Genomic DNA, 22307 nt, shown 5'->3' on the forward strand with positions numbered 1-22307 from the left:
TGCAATGAAAACCCTTGTCGGGTTTCAAGGACCGCCCCTAAGATGTGTTGTTATGTCTGCTTGGATTTCTGCCTCAGCTAGCAAAATACCACTAAATGAAATAAATAATAATGATAATAAATTTTTATTTATATCCCGCCCTCCCCAGCCGAAGCTGGGCTCAGAGCGGCTAACAACAGTAAAATGATACAGCGATTCTAAAATCATTTCATTATAAAATCAGTTCAAATCAGATTAATACTGTGAAAAATCCCTGAAACGAGAGGTAATCAACTAGAAATATTAGCTTGTGGAAATAAAACTAAATAATAAAAATCAAAAAGCTTAAGGAAAAAGATCAGAAAAACCTAAAATAGAGCAAAGCCTTAACGGGATGCCGGCTACAAACCTCGTTTCACTGAACTATTCAGTTTCCTCAGAAGGAAATAGAAAAATCATAAACTTTAAATGACCAAAATTCAAAAAAGCATAGAACCCCCAAAATTCTGATGTATTATAATCCTAAACTGTGTTGTTATTTCTGCTTGCATTTCTGCCTCTAGCAAGATACCACTAGGCATCATTACTGGCCAGTTACGAATAGCATACTTGCGGAGTGACCTGAGACCTCATGTTAGAAGCTGCTCCTCTAGATTTTGACCCAGCCGCCCATGAGATTCGCAGCACCATTATTAGCTGCAAATTCCTCAGTCCAGCATTGAGGTGTGGATCCAGTTGCCTCTGGACCACAAGGTGTCAAGAGCTCCTAGTGCTTCCCACTGCTGCAGGCGCTTTTCACATAGTTTTGTTTTCAATAAAAATGGTTATATTAAATGCTAGCTGTACTAAGCATACATACATTGAGATAAACTGAGACTACAAACTTGGGTTCATGAATTTCAGTGGGTCTACTCTGAGTAGAACTTCATTGGATGCAGAACAAAGCAAGCAGCGTGTAAGGACCAAATGACATTTTTTTTAAAAAAAAATGATTCTTTTCCACGTTTTTGCAACGACTGCATGAAAAAGTAATAGTAATTTGCATGTATATTATCATTGATTTTGTTACTCCAGGGCATCAAGAACATTCATTTCTCCTTCAGTTCATGAGGTTGATTAGTTTGCATTCCCTTATAATAGTTTTAACCAGATACGAAATCTTTTTTAAAAAAACACACATACAAGGGGATGGAGAATTGGACAATCAATGGCTACTAGCCATGGTCAGTGGCATTAATGTTTCTGAATTCCATTGCTAAGAATCGCAAGTGGGGAGAGTGCTGTTGCATTCTCAGGTCCTGTTGAACAGAGAATAATGGCTAAATGGAAGAAGCATTACAAATACATTCATTGACCACTGTCAACATGGATTACAGTTCTATAGCGGGCGCTTATGTTGGTTGATGGTTTGCGAGTATATTCTATTCAGCGCAATTTCCATCTGTTAGTTTCCCTTCCTTAGGAAGATTCATACTTCATCGGATCCTCTGTCCACGGGGGAAAGGATCTGGCCAGCTCCTGAGTGAGATTCTCCTCAATTGGCCATCCCCAAGCTTTAAAGAAAGGACCCAGATTTTTGCTCACTTCTTGAGAGAAATGGCGTACCCAGAGGTTCATCTTGGAGCCGTTGTCAGTCGGGATGTGGGTCATTGCTTGATACTTTGCAAAGATGTGGATGTAGGGATCCCAGCCAAAGGCCTCCTGCAGCTGAAAATAATAATTATTCAGTCCCTTTCCTAAGGACTTAAAAAATATATCACTGTTGCTTTTCCTGTCTCTCTGGGTGTCTATTTATTCTACCGAAGCATTATCAATTTTACACCATTTATGACTTACGTGGCTCCGCCCTCCCGGCCCTTGAGAATTCTGGGAACAAATGAGAGCTGCAACAAAATGTTGCAGTATGAAGTGCTGCTTTTCAGGATTCTGGCTACTTCACTGCACGGCATTCCCCTTTGTCCTCCCATGATCCGCCACTCCCCACCACTGACTCCTTACCCTTCATTTCCTTTATTCAAATGGTAATTTAGCCAAAAGATTCAACATTTTCAATAGTATAAAAGGTTTGCTGAGACATGAACTTTGCACATGCACAGAGGCTAGATCAGCTTTAAAAAAAAGGAAAAGAAGAGAGAGAGGAAGGAGGGGGAACTGTAGGGGGGAGAGGAGGTTTGGAGAGCTTGGGCTGCAGGGAGAAACTTATCCAAATTTCCTTATGTAAAACTTGGAACCACTGAGGGAAATCACCCTTAATGTGTCCTTTGCTCGAGGGGCTATGTAAGACAAAAGGGTTACGTACTGGACCATCAAAGTCAAGAGGTTGCCAAGTTTCAAATCTTAACATGCCAAATTCTTTTCCCAGGTAAATATCAAAGCGTTCCCACTGTGAGTTCCACTCTTGACTAGTTCTCCCCCCCCAATGGGATTTAACTTTTATAACAGGCTTTGTGTGCATTATAGGAACAGCATTCCTGACAGAGATTTTCACAGGAAATAAAAAATTTCCCTTTAAAACAGGATACGTGAACTCGGACCCACATAAGCAAAATGTTTAATAACTTGCCAATTGTGTTCAAATCAACAAAGGTTTTGCCCCTTCGTTTCTTCCACTGCCAAACTAAGTGAAGGAAAGCAAACTTGGCAGGTAATAACAGTAATAACAGTAATTATATGGAAATGTGATAATAATATTGGAATGAATGAAATGCTTAATCCACTAAGATTTTTATTATTTGCAGCTTCCCACGGAAACTGAAGGACATCCTTTTTGCCGTTTGCCCCTTCCCTTTTCTAACTCTGTCTTTTAAGTCCCCAAAACCCTGCCCCTTACAGGATATCACTTCTACACCTGAGAACACAAAAATGGCGGGGGACAAAGCAAACTGCATTTTTCAGTCATTAGTGGACCTTCCTGCTAAATTTAAAGCATAGACCGCTATTGAGAAAATATTTCTTCCAAGGTGCTAGAATACCACGAGTAACTGAGCAACAAAATATTAATTTTATGTCTAACTATGTGCACTGTTATACTGTTAAATTTCTATGCAAATATCCTTGAGAATCGTGACATCCAAGTCCCTTTCAGGTTCACATGGACACATGCATCTAGGACGGAGAATAGCAGGTTAATATTTACCACCTTAAATTGTGCGGAGAAAGGATTGCAAAGTAGCCACCTTTGCAATCTTATCTCCGAAGGGGGGAACTGTAGCAGGGGAACCCCCCCCCCCATCATTCAGTTTGTACAAACTTCACACACACTCACACTCACATACTACATACTACATATGCTACACTTCTGTTATAAATTCATAGAAAATCAATCATACATCGGATTTGCACTGTTCCACTTTTATTTTACTCCATGAAGGAAGGACTACAAAATGGGAAGGTTTGATACAGGCCAGCGCAGCACATCCACAGGAGCCCTGCCCAGTTGCTATGCCAACCCTGATGGTCCTAGACAGAAGACAATCAAGATCACAAATAACTTGCATATGGGAGTGGATTCAGCATGGACTGGAACAAAGGACAATGATCAGATCTTCCCTCGGGGGCAGGAAACTGCGACTACCTTTTGTCTTCAGAAAATGACTCATGGGGAGGAGGAGAAGGGAACCAGCCAGGTGACAGGACACTCGGGTTACCACCACAACTCCTCCCTCAACCCCTCCTTTCTGTAATGTATGCATGATGTTTCTGGGGGTGGGCTTGACCTACAGGATGGGAATTTCAAAAGTTTTTATAAGGTCTTGCACACCATTTTTCTATGTCTTTCCTCTCTCCTGCAAGTGAGGGGAATTTTTCTGGTAACACTTCCAATTAGAGGTAAAAGCCAAATAAAGTTGTTAAAGAAAGAAATTAGGCTTAAATTAATTAATTTGGCGAAACGGAAGCCCAATGGGAAGTCAGCTTCCAATTTCTGTGGACAGGCTTTGCAAGGGATGTTTTTGTGAATGGGAGAAAGAGAATTGCCTACAGACATGGAGATTTGGTAACAGAGACTCTGACTTTGGACATTGTTTCCTTCTTTTGGATATATGTTAGGAACAATTGTGTCAAGTTGTCCTTTGGGATAAAAAGAAGATATAAGCCAACAGCTGGAGAGAATTTGACTGTCTGATAATCCTAGTGAAGGGCCATTAAAATGTTCCATATGTGATCCCAAAAACTCTTTGAGGCATTTTCTTCTCTCTCATATGTTATCCCAAAACCCCTTCCTTTAAGGGAGGGGGTTTACACCAGCCAGAAGAACAAGGCTTTTTCTTGTTGCTTAGATGTTACAGTGAAAATAGGCCTCTCTCAGGAATGTCTGGCAGGTAGAGATAAAAGAGTAAGGTTGAATGGGTGTTAGTGTAACCCAGAGGGAGGGAGGCTGAAACAGGAGGAAGGAGGGGCTGGAAATACGTGAAATAAGGAAGTTGATCCAAATATGGAGAAACAAAAGCTAAATTCTATACCATTTCCCGCAAATCACGTGTTTTCTGGGAAATCAAATGATCATCTGTCCCAGAGGGTATAAAAAAGGCTGGCAAGCCCAGAGAGGCTGGGGCAGGCAATGAGCATTAGCTTGTCTGTACCATTTTTGTCATGGCAAAATAAATAATTATTTTACTGCAGTCAATTGACTCTTTGACAGCGACTTCTGAGCGCTCCAAAGGAAAGGAACAAAGGGCAGGGCTTTCATTGGCAGAGTATAAAGCAAGAAGGGGGAATTAAAAAAAAAAAATGGTCCCATGGTCTGACTCTATAGAGCAGCTTCTTTATGTACCTGCAAGTAAGGTTCCAGTGCAGTCCACACCGTGAAGTCCTTCAGCTGAGCTCCGCCTTGAATATAGTCCTTCACCCTCCTCTTTCTGCTGTCTGATTTAAGCTCTGGATGGGCTATTTCTCTGGGGATGTTCAGCACAGTTTCATTGACGTAAACAGACCAGAGATTGCAGGTGGCTTCCGTGGTATGTGGGGGGAATTCCCACCCACCCTTCTGCTGATTGTGACCCAGCTCATGGATCGGGCCCCAAGTGCCTTTGGTGTACATGCGCTGTACATCCGTGATCTCCTCTGACGACGCCACGTTAGCCATGATCGGGTAGCCACAGTGCATCCCACCTGGCGAGAGAGTTGGGACAAGGGGGACTTGTAAGACAGACGCATGTTTCTCCATGAAAGCAGAATAAATCATTTGCAGATAAATCATTTGCATCTTTTCCCTTGGCTTTAAAACGAAGAAGGTACTGTGGTTTGTGTATGTAGTGGTTATTTCTCCCCCCAAAATAGTTTTATTGTAATTTTAACATACAGAAAATCTGATTTGCATGGGGGTTGCTTTCTGTGTTTAAAATTGTTGAAGTAAATGATTCAGTGATATATGGGACCACCTAGAATTTTGCTGGCCAAAAATGGGAAATTACAAGAAGTACCAACAGTGGAGGAATGGCAGATGAAGATGATGGACTTTTTGGAGCTAGCCGAACTGACTAGAAGAGTCCGCGACCAGGAGGAGGAGTATCAAGAGGAATGGAAGAAATTTAAAGATTATTTAATTAAATATGTTAAGATAACTTAAATAGAAATACTTGTGAGTAACAGATTGGCCTAGGATTTAAATATGTGATGTTGTAGAATACTATGGATAAAAGTCAAAATGAAAAGAAAGATGTTAATTGGCCAAGTAAATTTTATGTGAAAATAGTTTTGGAAAGCTACTATTAATTCATATGGAAACTCAGCCAGGGGGATTCGAGGAAGTCACCCAACAATAACAAAAATGGAATTATTACAGTTAGGATAAATGTTTGTTTTTTTATGTTTTCTTTTTATGTTTGTTGAAATTTTGTTATAAATTTGGAAAACTAATAAAAAAAAATTTGAAAAAAAGAAAAGAAAGTATAATAAAACTTAAACTGTATCATTAGTTTGAAAATAACTTGAGTTGCGGCAATATCCATGTTTTTCCATAGGCAATACCTACGTGATTCCAAGATGCTGAGCTTAAAAATGGGACATGCTAGCAGATCTTGCTCTGCACTAAAAATATATGGGTAAATTATTATTATTTTATTGTTGATTTCAAACATACAAATAAATGCATAGTTTACAAATACTTCCATTGGTAACCTCTGTAAAAGGCAAATAATATCAAATATTTGAAACCATACATCTCAACCTATGTGAAAAGAAAAAGAAGGAAAAAAGAAAGAAAATACAATACAAAAACAAATACTTCAATATATTGTGTTAGATACTGTTCAACACGATTCATTTGTATAGTAGCATTCCTTGGATGTGGTACTTTTCCATATGGATTGAATCTCCTTACATATTTTAGTTATAGACTTCCATCTACCTTTTTGTCAGTGTTTGTTAAAAAAAAAAAGGTTCTGACCTCCCTTTGTCGCCTCAGCCTGGTCCTCAGACCCTTGTCGGCACAAAAGAGTCCACAAGAATAGTATCCTTGCAGAGTACTTTCTGCTTTTATTCTTAAAAGTCTTTTTGCAAAAGTGACTGACAAAGTGTACACACCAAATTAACATTTCTCACTCTATACTCATGCTGACCCAGCTTTTTTAAGCATTAAAGAAACAGCAGCCATTTTAGCCGTGACACTTGGGGCTCAGAATTCTATTAGCCTTTTTAGGGGTCTGTGTTGCCTCCACTCCCCTTCTGCTCTTTTCAATGAATGAGACACCCCGACCAGCAAGCAGGGCGTACTCTCAACCTGAACACAGTTACGGTTGATCCTTTTTGTTGTTCCACAGTGGTTTTCAACAAATAATCCCATGAAATGTTATCAAAAGCCTTTTTGACATCCACTAACAACGTTGCCATTCTGTTTGATTTCATCTCCAAATATTTACTGTTCTTGTGTTGTTGCATAGTTGTCTTCCCGGCAGGAAGCCAGCCTGGTTGTCATTAATTATTATATTCAACATTTTTTTAAGTCTGTTTGCTAATATTCCTGTAAAAAAATTGTAATCTGAATTTAATAATGAAATTGGTCTATAGTTTTTGCTATTTGTCAGATCTGCTCTCTGTTTTGGTATTAAAGTTATTAAGGATTCTTTCCATGATTCCGGAGTTTTTCCGTTCTCTAGTATATTATTCATAATCTTTTTAAGGATTGGAAGTATCACCACCTGTAATATTTTATAATACCTAATTGAAATTCCACCTGAACCCAGTGTTTTTCCTACTTTCATTCTTTTTAATTACTTGTACTATTTCGTCTCTTTCAATGTTTGAATTTAAAAAGTTGTCCCGGGTGGGAGATAGCGGATGCAATGGAAGCTGAGAAGTAAGACTTCTTAGCAGCTTTCACTGCCATCTCATAGGCTTTTATAAGCACCCTATAGGATGTTATTGAGGCTCTGTCGAGAGTACGCCACCATGCTCACCCTAGCCGTCTGAGGTCCTGTTTCATTTTCCGGAGCTCCTCGATAAACCAAGGGACCCAGTTTTGGCAGAGTTGCAGAGGGTGCCTGGATGCAATCTCATTGATGGCCACCAAGAGCCGGTTAATCCAGCCCTTGACGAGCTCATCTAATGAACCACCAGGGGGAGCAGGGTCCCGCAAAGCCTGATGGAATCCATCAGGATCCATTAGCCTGCGTGGGCAAGTCCAAATAGGCTCACCACCCAAGGGGGGGGGGGGAGTCAATCCTGGCTTTCAGAGCGTGATCAGATCATGGCACCTCCATGGGGGCATGATCACATCTATACCTGCACGAAAGATCAAATCCAGCGTGTGGCCTGCTTGAGGAGAGCCCTAGTGTCGCCATGGAAGACATCAGGTCCAGAGCCTGTGAGGAGGGTGTGGCATCTGCATGGACGTTGAAGTCACCCAAAATCAATAGGTTAGGGAACTCCAAGCCCCAGCCTGCCACCACCTCCAGTAGACCTGACAGGGTGGCTGCTGGTGTGCAAAGTGGTTGTTAACACCAGCCAGGCAGCCAAGCTCTCCTCGGTGCCTCACACCAGGCCAACACATTCAATGCCAGAGATCAATGGCACTGGCAGAGCTCTGAAAGGGCAATCCTCCCGGATTAACAACACCCTTCCCCCCTGGCCCACAGTCCACAATTGGTGAAGGATGGAGAAACCCAGGGGTGCCATCTCACACTAGGTGACTGTTTCACCTTTGTGCACCCAGGTCTCCACACAAGCCAGATCAACGCTCTACGAGGCAAAGAAGTCTTGCAGGGTGGCTGCTATATTGCATAACAACAGTGATGGAGGTAGGTAATCCTGCTCACCCTACCTTCATCCCTTGGGATGGGGTACAGGTTGGAAGGGGTTCGAGCATAACCGTATCTCAAAGCCCTTCACTTATAATATGTGCCCCCACCGCCATACCTCCCTCAGCCCTCAACAGTGGTGATCCCAAGCCCCATGCTGGTCTCCCTTAGTAACATCAGTTACCAAGAAGGAAGGCAAGACCCTTCAGGCCCTCAGCAGCAGGTGAGTCCCTCGAGCCAACTTTTCACCAAACCACACATTCCAATGATTCTTTGTGGAAGCCATGATGGTTTAAACCAATACAAGCTGACAGCTCAGATGCATCTCTGAGGATATTTTTATAGATCCCGGTGGCTGCTTATTTAAAGACAGGAGGATTGTGCAAAATGGATTGGAGACTATACTCTTTTCACCCACCTGTATATGAACAAGTTTGTACTTACCAGCAGAGATTTGGACATCTTCCACTATCCTTTCTGGTCTGGGGAAAAGGGGAGGGATGGCTGCTAACTTGGCCACTGCTCTCATCATCTGGGCCCAGGTGTTCAGTAGGACCCCTGGATTGTCCATTCCATGCACGTCCTCCGAGGCCACTGTCAAGATGATGTTCTCCGTTTCTAACTCAGCCCAGGGAGCAGGGTAGTGGCGGATAGTGTCCTTCCAGGCAAATAGACTGGTTTCACCTAAACGCATTTGTTTTGTTGCAAAAAGAAGTAATAACAATTAACTGCATATTCTAGTGTGGAGAAAGGGAAAAAGAAAAAAGGAATGGATGGGTTTTGGTCAGTGTATTCTCAATAAGAGCTCCCTCTTGACGATATTGTTTGTGAGGAGCCTCAGGTTCTGATGATACCTCCAGAGAAAGGGCAGATGGATTCAGGAAGGTTTGCCCTTGCTCCGAGTGGGCTTTATTTTTCATTATGTAGTTGGGTGTGATGTGGTATAAGCTAGAAAATGCCTGAACTTCCAAGGATGGTCCCAGATTTACAGAAGCCATCCTGGTTTCTGATTTGGCCACAGAAGGTACTCATTTTCCTTAAAGGTAAAGGGACCCCTGATCATTAGGTCCAGTTGTGACCGACTCTGGGGTTGTGGCGCTCATCTCGCTTATTGGCTGAGGGAGCTGGCGTACAGCTTACGGGTCATGTGACCAGCATGACTAAGCCGCTTCTGGCGAACCAGAGCAGCGCACGGAAACGCCGTTTACCTTCCCGCCAGAGCGGTACCTATTTATCTACTTGCACTTTGACGTGCTTTCGAACTGCTAGGTGGGCAGGAGCAGGGACCGAGCAACAGGAGCTCACCCCGTTGCGGGGATTCGAACCGCCGACCTTCTGATCTGCGAGTCCTAGGCTCTGTGGTTTAACCCACAGCGCCACCCTGTCCCCCTCCTTTTCCTTAGGACAGCCCTATTTTCATCAGAGAAATGTTGGAAGGTATGGAGTTACTTGACCCGCAAGTCAAGGAGATAAGCAACTATACAACCTTAAGAAGACATCTGAAGGCAGCCCTGTTTAGCGAGAACATAATGATGCAGTTGGGTTCCTGCACATCTTAATCAAACAGATTTCTAATCTCAAGAAATACCTCCCCTGCTTCTTTCTAAGGGAGCCCCCTTACCATGCTTGAAATAAGGAGCCAGTGAAGCCCCTTTGACAGTGACTGATATGTTGCCCACGGAAGACTTCTTTGGAAGCACAATGTACAAGAGGCCGCCCCACAAGCTGGAGACTTCCATTCTTTCACTCGTAACTTCAAACCGCCTGATCACTACCGGAGGACGCAGGAACGTCTCAGCATTGCTCAGGTCATCGGAATGGCAGCCAATCTGGACCTGGAGAAAAAGACACTGGGTTCAACAAGCAGGTGGTGCAAAATATTAACTCCAAGGGGCAGTTGATAAGGTCTGCTGCTGTTGAAGGCACCGAATACTTTGGAAGACTCAAGGAACAATTTCCTTTCTTTCCACTCTTTATCTAAGGGACTGCATGATACAATTCGGTTATAATCACACGCAATCTTCACAACAATCTTGGTGAGGTAGGATAAGGGCATAGTTGGCAGAGAAGGTCTTTCTGTGAGTGAGGAAGTGGAGATTGGTTAGTTGGGGGAGGGACTGGCATGCTGGGAATTGCAGGTTGGTGCTCAAAGGTGTAAAAAGAAAAAGAAGGTAAAAGTTGTAGGTCCCACAACAAGTGGCTAATAAAACCCGTCAAAACCCAGTGTACAGTTAAATCAATGAATAAAATACTAATTATATACAGGGTTGTATTCAACTTAACTTTTGCTCAGAGTAGTCACATTGAAATTAATGGAGCCTGGTGAGTTGGGAGGCAGAGACAACATGTTGGGAGATGGAGCCTGGCGGTCAAAGAGGTAGACTTTGTAACACCCTTCAGCTGGGGGATGGGGCCTGGTTGTGCTACGCTTGGCTCCCAAAGGTGCAATTTTCTGCACCTGTCCTTGTAAACCACCTCATCCTGTGCTGTATTATTCTTGTAAAATACCAATGTTATAAAGGTTTTGTCAGAGGAGCCCCATTGGAAATAATTAACCTCAGTCATAGTCATTGATTTCAGTAGATATACTCTTGAATAGTAAAAGTTAGTGGAATATAACACATCAATCAGAAATACCGGCTAGGGAGGAGGGGGTGGGGTCAAGTCTCTCCCCAGGGGAGCGTTTCCAGGCACCTATTCTGATAGGGAAATCTGCCGGGAGGGAGAAGGGTTACCAAGGAAACCGCACAAGGGAAAATGATCAGCCACCCCCATTCCTCCCAGCAGCCTGGTCCTGATCCTTTTAAGAGATTTAAGTAGATGGAGGAGGTAATTGTTTCAACCCAGTTGTCCCCTCAATGCTGTAGTCACAGCCCTGACCCCGAGGCTTGAAGAGCATTACCTGCAGCTGAGCACTGATGGTGTTGGGCGGAAAGAGTAAACTGACGGTCTTTGCCGGAGGAACATAAAGGCCCGTGCTTCTCCAAGCTTCGTCTCCTGCAAGGCAAAAACAAAACATGGAGGTGGATCATAGCTGCTCAAGGATGATGGGAATTGTAGTCTCAAAACATCTGGAGGGCCAAGATTGAGGAAGCCTGTTCTATAGAGAGGTGTTTCCCAACCTTGGGCCTCCAGCTGTTTTTGGACTACAACTCCCATCATCCCTAGCTAGCAAGACCAGTGGTCAGGGATGATGGGAATTGTAGTTCAAAAACAGCTGGAGGCCCAAGGTTGGGGAACACTGCTATAGAGCCCTCTCACAGTTTGCTTTTTTAAAAAAACAACAACACCCTTTTACTTAATATTTTCATTTATCCGGGTTAAATAATCAGGATTGCTTCTTGAGTGAATGCGCTGCATGCACACATTTCAGCCAAATGTGGTCACAAATCCATGTTTGCCTAATGTGGCTCCTTTGTGCCACGGTCAGGAACAGGCAATGTCAAGAGACCCCGCCACACACCTGGCCTCCAAGCAGCAGGTTGGGGCTGTGTGGGCACCCCAGTGTGGCAAATCCACTTCTCCTGCTGGTGTCAGGGAATGGTCTGAAGGCGAGGACTGGGGGGTGCATTCTATGGCAGATCAGCTTCTCTCGGATGGAGAGCTGGAGGGGGAAGAGTCGTCCCCCTTGTCCACAGCATGTTCAGAAGCAGAGAGAGAGAGAGAGAGAGAGAGAAGCTGAATGACTTAGGGAGGAGTTACCCAGTTCTGAGATAATGACGAGAACCAGAAGGGAGGGGGTAGCTAGTTGAGACATCTACTGAGAGCATGTGGGACCGCCCTTAACCACGGACTCGGAGGTCCGAATGTATCAGAGAGCAAAGGAGTCAGAGGTAGGGAGGGACTTCTGTTGGCGCCCAAAATGCTGAGGAAGTCTGATTAGACCAGCCAACTGACCTCCTTGTGCAGAGCTGTGTGATTGTACTCTCAACGTGATGCTGCAATAAAAGGACTATAAATCTATCAACTGCTTGTTAATTCTTGCATGTGAAGTTACGGAAGGGGGGAAGGACTCTGCATGCTTGACCGCTGGTGAGCCGACACAGCCCCAGCCTCTCCCCACTACCTTGTGTGGGATGTGAAACACAAGAGCAGTCAAGTACATTCCTAGAGTGAACATGTTCACACATGGGGAGGAATGTTTGTCCAGCCAGCAGGTAAACTTCCTGTTTCCTTCTGGGCTGGGACAGACTTCCTCTGCATGTGACTAGAGGTGGATGTGGCTTCACCTGTGCAGGTAACGACAAAAGCACAGGGCAGGGCAGCCATCTCTCTCTCTTTGACTATATGCATCGAAGAAGCAACATTTGCTTAGCCAAAGATGCTCTCCAACCAAGAGAGGACAAAGGGACTGTCTCCTTATGAGATAGTTTCCAGGTGTATGTTACTTTTTCAAAGCTAAGTCTGTCTTCTGGGATCCGATTGTGAACAGAATGTGAGTAAACTCTTTTTATGCTTTTATAAAAGACTGTCGTGTCTTATCTTTTATAAGGGGAAAATACGAGGACAGATATTATAGAGGCTTTAGTGAGCCTGAGCAAACGCATCCGCTGCAAGTTTAAAAAGGGGAATGTTACTCTGCTAAATTGTGAACTTGTTTACACAAGTTGGAAAGGCTATAATCAGACAATATATTCTCTCTTTCATCCCTGAACATTCCCACACCTTGCCCCCTCTCCCCTCCCCACCTGGCAAGTGGGAAAGCTGCTGCTGGGAGATGAGGAGGAGCAAAGTCACCCCCTCCTCACTGGCCGCTCCTGGGAATAGCAGGGCAGTGAGGCCAACGTGTGCAACCCCCTCACTTTAAATGTGCCAGGGGCTCCTATGACGCCCCTTATTAACACTGCGAGAATTGTTAATAAATGAGAGACTTTTGGACTGCAACTTGGAACATGACCCAAACTGAGAGAAATGAGTTCTGAGCCAAGTTGGCAAAACAGCCCATTTTCAGATAAGGAGGCAATCGGACAATCTGAAAGGAACAGATTCACCTGAGGGAGATATACTGTGGAACAAACTGGTTTAAAGCGACAAAATCTCTCACCCTCATTTATTCCATTGATCTGAATGACTTGAGGAGGTGCTGTGGGATAGCTTGGAAGGTTTTGAATCAGATGGGGCACTGGATCTTGGAAATGTGGTAAATTGTTGTAGAGCAGGAATGCCATTTGAATTAAAAAGGCTTCATCCGAGTTGCTTTCAATTGGGTTGCTTGCCCTGACACCAGAAATCCCGCAGAGAAGTGCTATTTTTCTAGAAGAAGAGGTGCCGAAGCTCAACATGGACGCCTCCATTATTCTCTGAGTTCTGGTGAGTTTTGGCTGAAAAAACTTGAGCTTGATCATCTCCAGCATTTCCTCATGGACCGAGGAGAGAGGTGGAGAGTTGGTAGCTGGGATGCTCAGGAATGTGGCACAGTCTTGTCCTAGCTTCTTGAGCCAAGAGGAATATGGAGGCTGCAGAGCTTGCTTGCTCTGAATGTGCTCCTTGAATTGGAAGAGCGCTTTGCGGAAGTGATAGCTCGAAGCAACAGCGCTGGCCTGTCTCGCTGGGTAGCTTTCACCAGGTAGGTTGATACCCTCCCCGGTGATCCCAATTCCAAATTTCTTCAGTATCTTGTTTCCTGGATATTGTGTGATGGCGCAGGCGGTGGGATTTTGATAAGTCCAGTACCAAGCTTGTCCACCGATGAGGAGACCACCTCCCTCAGAGACGAATTCGTGGATTCTTTCCTTCTCTTTGTCACTGTAGGCATTGCAGCAGTACACGCTCATGCCAGGCTTAAGATTGGTTAGCTCACAAGGGATCCCAGCCTGATTTAGCATGGAGTAAAGTTCCTTCAATTGGTCTCCAACGCCAACTTTCCCTCCCTTTCTATCAGTAACCCAGTCGATGGCGTTTAGGAGGAAAGTTTTCATGGATGGTCTGTTGAGCATTCCTTCGTGGGAGAAGACCACAACACGTCCCCTGCCGTAGTAGGCAGCTCCAACAAAGCAATGGAAAGAATCAGTTATGCCCACTGGAAATGCCAGATTCCCGTGGATAAGCAGGTCAGAAGGGATCATGCCCTTAAAACAGAAGGTCGTCACGCCATTCAGAAGAGCCTTTAAGTCACCCTCAATGTCTAATCCATGCCTATTTAAAAAAAGAATAGATAATCCTTTAAGCGAGGTTATAACTTCCTGTGGGATCATTTGAATCATTTATTGCCTAACTCGGCCCCTTCCTAATGTTTTGGATTCTATCAAGGCTTCTCAGTTTAGCCAATGATCTTGGGGGTCCCAACACTTGGAGGTTCATTGCATTGAAACCAAAGCCATTGCTTTGGCAATTCCATGTGCGGCTAATAATAATAATAATAATAATAATATTTTTTTTATTTATACCCTGTCCATCTGGCTCGGTTGCCCCTGCCACTCTGGGCGGCTTCCAACACATATAAAAACATAATAAAACACCAAACATTGATAGCCACAATCTGATTCGATAGTAAACAGTAAAATTAAGCATCTGCTCAGTGGGCTTTTGTTACTTGTCTGCTAAGTTTTTTGAAGTTTTTCCCCCTTGTAATGAAACTGAAAATCCTTAGTCAAAAGTTTTCTTTGCTAATGAACTTTTGGCTCTGCCTGACATATTGGAACCAGATGTGCCAACTCCCAATAGGCTTCCTGCAACTCTGCGGTCTATCAGGACAATGGAGCGCCTTGGAATTTAAGGCCATTCGTGACAAACAAATGCAGTGTTAAGATTAAACACTTCATACTAAGTTTAAATACTCAATGTCTTGGGGGTGGTATTCTGTTCCTGGATCATGACAGCCTGACCACAGTGGTCCGTGCATTGGAAACGTCAAGGCTTGATTACTGTAACACACTTTACGTGGGACTGCCCTTGTATCTGGTTCAGAAGCTGTAGCTAGTACAGAATTTAGTGCCCAGATTGCTCTCAAGAGCAGACTACTGGCAGCGTGTCACCTGGCTATTGTGAGAGCTTCCCTGCCTAGTGATTTGCTACCAGGCTGGGTTCAATGTTCTTGTATTAATAAACCAAAGCTCTAAACAACTAGGGCCCAGTGTACCATCTGAGCCACTACACTCTGCCTTGATCGCTCAGGTCTTCCAGTGCTTCACTTCTGGCGATGCCACACACCTCAGAGGTCCAGTCGACCTTCACTAGGGTCTGAGCCTTTAAGGTGGCAGTCTTTGCCCTGTGGAACTCCCTGCCAGTAGACGTTTAGGAAGCATCCCTGTCTGCTTTCAGACATCTTTGGAAAGCTGTCCTGTCTAGACAGGCCTTCACAATACGAATTCCACTTTTTAACCAAGCACTATCAAGTGATGTCTTACTGGTGTTTTTAATTACGTTTTACAGATATTTATAGATGTTATCTTCTTACAGTTGTCTGCTTCACACCGCCTTGATTACATCCTAATGAAAGTAAACTGACGGGAAAGATCAGAAACCAGGAAGATCAAGTATTCCTAAAAGACGAGTAAATTTTTAATATATTTAAAAGACCTCTAAAAGGTAAAGGGACTCCTGACCATTAGGTCCAGTCGTGGTCGACTCTGGGGTTGCGGCGCTCATCTCGCCTTATTGGCCGAGGGAGCCGGCGTACAGCTTCTAGGTCATGTGGCCAGCATGACCAAGCCGCTTCTGGCGAACCAGAGCAGCGCACAGAAACACTTTACCTTCCCGCCGGAGCAGTACCTATTTATCTAGTTGCACTTTGACGTGCTTTTGAACTGCTAGATTGGCAGGAGCAGGGACTGCGTAACGGGAGCTCACCCTGTCACGGGGATTGGAAACGCCGACCTTCTGATTGGCAAGTCCTAGGCACTGTGGTTTAACCCACAGCGCCACCGGTGTCCCTAAAGACCTCTGTACATGGTTAAAATCATGGGCAGGTATATAGTGACACTTATAATGTGGAATTAACTATGGTAACTATAGATATATAATGGATGGATAAGGGTAAAAGATGCAGAATACATTATTTTAAATAAGGAAACAAAGTAGGGAGGGAAAGAGGTCTGAAGGTTTGAATAAACCTTTTATTTTAATAATAATAATAATAATAATAATAATAATAATCCTTCCAGTAGCACTTTAGAGACCAACTAAGTTTGTTTTGGTATGAGCTTTCGTGCTACTGGAAGCAATTTTTTATTATTATTTTGTTTTGACTACGGCAGACCAACACGGTCTTTTATTTTAATGTTTAAAATGATTGAAGTTAAAATGTGTAAAATTATATAAAACCAAGGGGGGAAAGTTTGCATTAGACATATGTAAATAAAACAGACAATAAATAGTGCACTTACTGGGTGATCAAGGGAACCTTTGGCATTTTCTCTTGCACCGGGAAGATCCCATTCTCTCCCACGTTGGCAGTGAAGTACACCCCAGAAACGCTGGTCACCCAGTTGCCAGGAAATTCAGCCAGCACTTTCTCCTTTCCATGTTGACTTGACCAGTACCAGGCCTGTCCACCAATGAGCAGACCCCCGCCTCTCTTTACAAACTGCACAAGGCCATCAGCTTGCGTGGCATCGTAAGCGTCAATGCAGTAGACCCCAAGAGAGTCTCCAGGCCTTGCATCTGGGTGCACCTTGACACGGTTACTGAGGAGCAACTCGGAGAGGGCATCTAAACTTTTGTGGACACCGATCTGTGCAGTTGATGATGGCTTGAGCCACTCCAAGCTATTTCTAATGAATGGCAGGAACTGGGGCATTTTCAGCATGGCTTCATGCGCTGTCACCACCATCCGGCCTGCCCCGTACCAGGATGCGGCTATTAGTACTTGCCCGTTGGTACTTACAAGGACAGGGAAAGCTTGGTCTCCAGTGAGAAGCAGCTCGCAAGGATTGAACTCCCCAGTGACAGCCAAAGACTCAATACCTTTCACCAAAGATTCGTAAGATTTTCTGGACTCGCTCTGGACGGTTTGGAATGCTGGTCTACAGGTGTATCTGAGAGGACAAAAGAACATTAGCTTTGCACCTGCAATATCTGTTAAGTTGTGGGTGAACGTATCAGACGACACAGCGATTCTTCAAACAGCTCTTGTTTATTCACAGGCCAGAACAGAACTGAACTGAAGGGCGCAGCCAGCCTGCTTATATAGAGCTCCACTAAAATGCAACAGTAACCATTTTCTGTAACTATCCAATCACTGATCGTCACTTTCAATCCCTTATTTACATATGTGGACCTGAGTGAAAACTATCTACAGTATCCCCCTGCTGGCCCAGGGTGAGAACTTCAGTACATAACAATATCCATGTGTAATTCCCCATGAAACCTTCCTAAAATGTACAATCTTACCAGACTTCAGTCCCTTTGGCTCTTCCCTGTACTGTTGTACCTTGGAAGTAAAACTGAATCCGTTCCGGAAGTCTGTTCAACTGTCAAAGCGTTTGAAAACCTAACTGCAGCTTCTGATTGGCTGCCTGAAGCTGCTGCAGCCAATCAGAAGCCACAGAAGCCCCATCAGATGTTCAGGTTCCAAAAGAACATTCACATACCGGAACAATCATTTCCATGTTTGCAGCGTTCAGGAGCCAAAACGTCTTGAGTTCCAGGTGTTTGGGATCCAAGGTGCGACTGTATATACTTGTAAAGCTGTGCTATATTAATACCCAGGCAGCAGTTAGCTTGAGAAAAAATTTAGTGGGGTAAAACGTAGCTTGGTCTTTGGACTATCCTTCCTGTTTCTCTGCCGCCTTCATGACAACTAATAGAGCTATTCTATCCTATTTGGTGTGTCCTTAATAGATTCGTAAGACCACTGAGCGACCTGATTGATTCGGTCAAAACCAGCATGCAGAATTAGCCAGGAGGCTGAGGATTGTCAGAATGCAAAGGCTTCTTGTCGCCATGTGTGGTGACTCAGACTTGAGAATAAAATTGGTGCTGAGAAATTCTTCCCTGCCCGACTAGAGAGTAAGAAAGTGCCTCTTTTCTCACCGCAGCACGAGTCATCCTTGTAAGAAGGACAAAATGGCGGCTAGACTTTCCAGGAGTCATGTGACAAATAGCTTTTCTACCCTATTTTTTAAACACTGGACAAAATGCCTATTTTTTTTTTTTTTGAAGGGCAGTCACTGCAGAAGGGGCTCAGGTTGAAATAACTTGGGTGATTTCTTAATTTATCCCAAGAGAGCATCGGGGTACTCATCCTTCACTATTTCTCATGGAAATTTTGGAGTGAAATCTGTGTCTCTTAATAAAGGGAGCAAAAGCCTCAAAAACACCCTACTTATAGAGCTGTGATTTCTAGTGGTGTTTCTTTATGCAAAGAGGGGCCAGAACTCGCCATGAACACCTCCGTTGTTCTCTTAGAATGGCAATGCCATAATTTTAATTTTATTGGAATTTTATTTACAACATAACACAATCCCCCCACCCCCCAATACACAAATCCACCTTCATTAAACGTGAACATAACATACAGTGAGCATAACATACAATACAAACAACGAAGTGAAGAACTTCCTTTATCCTGTATCTGGCCTCCTTATTTACCGTAGTTTTCGCTCTATAACACGCACCCGACCATAACACGCACATAGTTTTTAGAGGAGGAAAATCCGTAGGCATGCCACCCGTAGGCATTCCCTCCATAGCACGCACAGACATTTCCCCTTACTTTTTAGGAGGAAAAAAGTGAGTGTTATGGTGCAAAAAATATGGTAATTCTTATAAGCTGTTTCCTTTATGAATAACTATTAAGATTTTTCTAATTATAACTTAAATATCCACAAAGTCTCCCGCAGACATTAATCGAAACAAGTCCAGGTATGTATTTTAGGGCACTGTTTTCTGAAGTATTCTCTGCATTTCCTCCATGCTTTTTGAAACTTTTGTCTAGTGTGGTCTCTAATTGCCTCTCTTAATCTAGCGAATCCAATATATACTGTACTCTGATTATCTTGCCATTCCTTTTTTGTTGGCACAGTTTCTTTTTTCCATTTTTTAGCAATTAGGATCCTTGCCGCTCCTGTGGCATAGAGGAATATTTTCTGAACTTCTCTTGCTATAACTGTGTCCGTTATCCCTAGTAGAAAAGCTTCTGTATTTTTCATAAAGTTATATTTAAACATTTTTTTAAGCTCGTCATACACTGTGTTCCAGAAGCTTTTGATTTTTTCACAGGTCCCCTCTGTTTTACCACACCTCCAGCACAGATTTGTTTTTGTCTTATTATACCTTTTAGCTATTTGGGTAGGAGTGAAGCACGATCTATAAAACATCTTGATTAGGTTTTCCCTCAATTGTCAAAATAAACTGGCCAGCCTTGGGTTCTCTGTACCTGAATTTGTTTGAGAATTGGCATGCGTCTGCGAATATCTGCAAATGATGACCTTGATAACAGCTTTTCAAAGTCTGACAGTCATTCAATTCCAGCACCATCACTGCTGCCCTTATAATGGCAATGGAGACCACCTGAGAGGTGCTGGAACTGAGTTCCGGCAAGTTCCGGCTGGAAAAAAGCCCTGCTGAGGGCTATAACCTATTTATGTGGCAGGTAGGTCGTTCCCCACCCCCAAATTTATACTTAGGATAGATTTATGCTTTAAAAGAATATCTATGTGCTCTATGCGCATTCTATCACACAAAAAATGGGTGTGTATGTTGTCATTTTGGCATTGCTTAAGGGCCCATAATGCATCTGACAGCTAGGACAAGTTTTCGCTTTTCTGATTATTTGGGGCAGACAGATTCATTATGGTTTTCTTCCTCTCAGTATACACAGACGGGGGGGGGCAGTAATTTACCCATAATGAATCTTGCTGGGTCTATGTGTTGGTCATCCCAAATTGTGACATGATATCAGGGATGGAATACCTCAAAACAAATTTTCACTCAAACCTTGTTTGTTGAACGTAATCCGTTCTGGAAGACTGTTTGACTTCCGAAACGTTTGACAACTGAAAGCGGAAGCCTCAATACAATAGGGAAACTCAAAACAGAAGCCGTGTAGCACGTTTGGCTTTTGAAAATCGTTCAAAAACCGGAGCAGTTACTTCCGGGTTTTTGGCGTTCGGGCGCCGAAATGTTCGAAAAAGGAGCCGTTCAAGAACCAAAGTTTGACTGTAGCATTGTTTCTTCTCCCAAGAAGAATAAATGGAGATAAAGAGGTATACTTACTCAGGGCTTGGGGAAACCTCTGGTATATCCTGTTGCACGGGGAAGACCCCATTGTCTCCCACATCAGCGGTGAAGTACACTCCAGCCATGCTAGTCACCCGGTTGCCAGGAAATTCAGCCAGCACCTTCTCTTTTCCATGTTGAGAGGACCAATGCCAGGCCTGCCCTCCAATGAGTAGACCCCCGCCTCTCTCTACAAACTGAGCAAGGCTGCCAGCTTGTGTGTCGTCATAGGCATTGATACAGTAGACCCCAAAGGAGTCTCCAAGCCTGGCGTTCGGATGCACCTGAACAGAATTGCTGAGCAGCAGATCAGAGAGAGTGGCCATGTTCTGATGGACGCCCACTTCTGCTGTTGGGGACGGCTTGAGCCACTCTAGGCTATTTCTAATAAACGGCAGGAACTGGGGCTTTTGTAGCATGGCTTCATGCGCCGTCACCACCATCCGGCCTGCTCCGTACCAGGATGCGGCTATTAGTACGTTGCCCTTCGTACTCACCAGCACAGGGAAAGCTTGGTCTCCGGTGAGGAGGAGCTTGCAAGGGTTGAAGCCCCCGGTGACATCAAAATACTGAATACCTTTCACCAGTGATGAATAGGAATTTCTGGAGTGCATCTGGGACATTGAGACTGCTGGACCGCTTACAGAACTGGAAGACCAAGAAATAAGACACACACACACACACACACACACACCACAAAGAAAACACGTTAAAAATTTCCTGTCCACCTGCAAGGTCCATACATATTTCCCATGTGAAACCTACATAAAGTACACAAGCTAGCTATCTCGTGTGTGTGATCATTCTCCTAAATTTGTTGTCATCACACATTTATACAAGAAGCAACAGTGTGCAGTCATACCTTGGATCCCGAACGCCTTGCAAGTTGAATGTTTGGGCTCCGGAACGCTGCAAACCCAGAAGTGATTGTTCCGGTTTCCGAACTATTTTTGGAAGCCGAACGTCCAATGGGGCTTCTGCAACTTCCAGTTGGCTTTGGTTTCTGAATGTTTTGGAAGTCAGGTGGACTTCCGGAATAGATTCGGTTCAACTTCCAAGGTATAAGTGTATATTGTACCACCCTACATCCCACTCCACAAAAGCACATTTTCATACTAGGTTTTTTAAACCAAAAAATTTGGTTTAAAATTGGGGCTCGTCTTACACATGGGTAGTGCTGAGGGGTGTTTGCTTAATTTGTAGTTCCCCAACTACAAATTAGTTGGGGGGGTGTTATACATGGGGACATCTTATACACCGAAAAATACGATACATCTAACATTCCACCCAAAAGTATCATTCCACAAGCTGCCATGCATCGTTGAAGGCCTGTCCCCATATTAAAGGACCCCCAACAGTTAAGTCCAGTCGTGGATGATTCTGGGGTTGCAGCGCTCATCTCGCTTTACTGGCCGAGGGAGCCGGTGTTTGTCTGCAGAGTTTTTCCTGGTCATGTAGCCAGCAGGACTAAGCTGCTTCTGGCAAAACCAGAGCAGTGTACGGAAACGCCATTCACCTTCCTGCCAGAACGGTACCTATTTATCTACTTGTACTTCGACATTCTTTTGAACTGATAGGTTGGCAGGAGCTGGGACCGAACAACGGGAGCTCACCCCGTTGCAGGGATTCAAACAGCTGACCTTCCGATCAGCAAGCCCAAGGCTCAATGGTTTACACCACAGCGCCACCTGTGTCCCTGTCCCCATATTGCATTGATGTAATAAAGTGATGACAGGTTGATTGTTAATTAGCGCTTTTCCTGTCTGCTCAACTCTCCTAAGTATAAGTTTCTCAGGGTTAATTCCCAGAGTTGTGAGATCCAGATCTCAAACAGGTTTGCGTTTAGACCCTAGCAGTGCCGGATCTACGTATTAGGATAAACAAGCTATAGCTTAGGGTCCCACTCTCTTGAGGGGCCCCCAAAAAATTAAAAGA

The 22307-nt window shown here is 43.9% G+C and overlaps 1 protein-coding gene across 3 annotated transcripts; it reads right to left on the reverse strand.

Moving 5' to 3' along the window:
* Nucleotides 1–962: 962 nt before the first annotated feature.
* LOC309378557 (TRPM8 channel-associated factor homolog) lies at nt 963–21485 on the reverse strand. 3 transcript variants are annotated; one of them, XM_081926811.1, is made up of 8 exons: nt 20370–21485; nt 16538–17188; nt 13258–14348; nt 11116–11210; nt 9835–10048; nt 8658–8897; nt 4751–5088; nt 963–1680 (listed from the first exon to the last, which is right to left on the reverse strand). In XM_081926811.1, exons 1-8 carry the CDS (start codon nt 20993–20995, stop codon nt 1438–1440), a joined length of 3498 nt encoding a protein of 1165 aa, XP_081782937.1. In that variant the 5' UTR covers nt 20996–21485; the 3' UTR covers nt 963–1437. The 3 variants fall into 3 exon arrangements, with proteins under 3 accessions (XP_081782937.1, XP_081782936.1, XP_081782938.1); XM_081926810.1 differs by having other exon boundaries at nt 963–1686; nt 20370–21484; XM_081926812.1 differs by lacking the exon at nt 20370–21485 and adding an exon at nt 17544–18464 and having other exon boundaries at nt 963–1686.
* Between the last annotated feature and the right edge of the window lie 822 nt (nt 21486–22307).

The sequence above is a fragment of the Podarcis melisellensis genome (assembly GCF_964234715.1).
Source record: "Podarcis melisellensis genome assembly, chromosome: 10".
In the NCBI taxonomy this organism is placed as follows: domain Eukaryota; kingdom Metazoa; phylum Chordata; class Lepidosauria; order Squamata; family Lacertidae; genus Podarcis; species Podarcis melisellensis.

Bases quoted from the DNA above. Each gene is read 5' to 3' on its own strand.
- LOC309378557 (XM_081926810.1), bottom strand. From the start codon at position 20,995: ATGTCCCAGATGCACTCCAGAAATTCCTATTCATCACTGGTGAAAGGT. The intron at 10,049-11,115 runs GTAATGCTCTTC...CTTTTTCTCCAG, and splicing joins CCATCAGTGCTCAGCTGCAG to GTCCAGATTGGCTGCCATTC. The intron at 1,687-4,750 runs GTACATAAAGAA...TATTATTTTCAG, and splicing joins CACTGGAACCTTACTTGCAG to CTGCAGGAGGCCTTTGGCTG.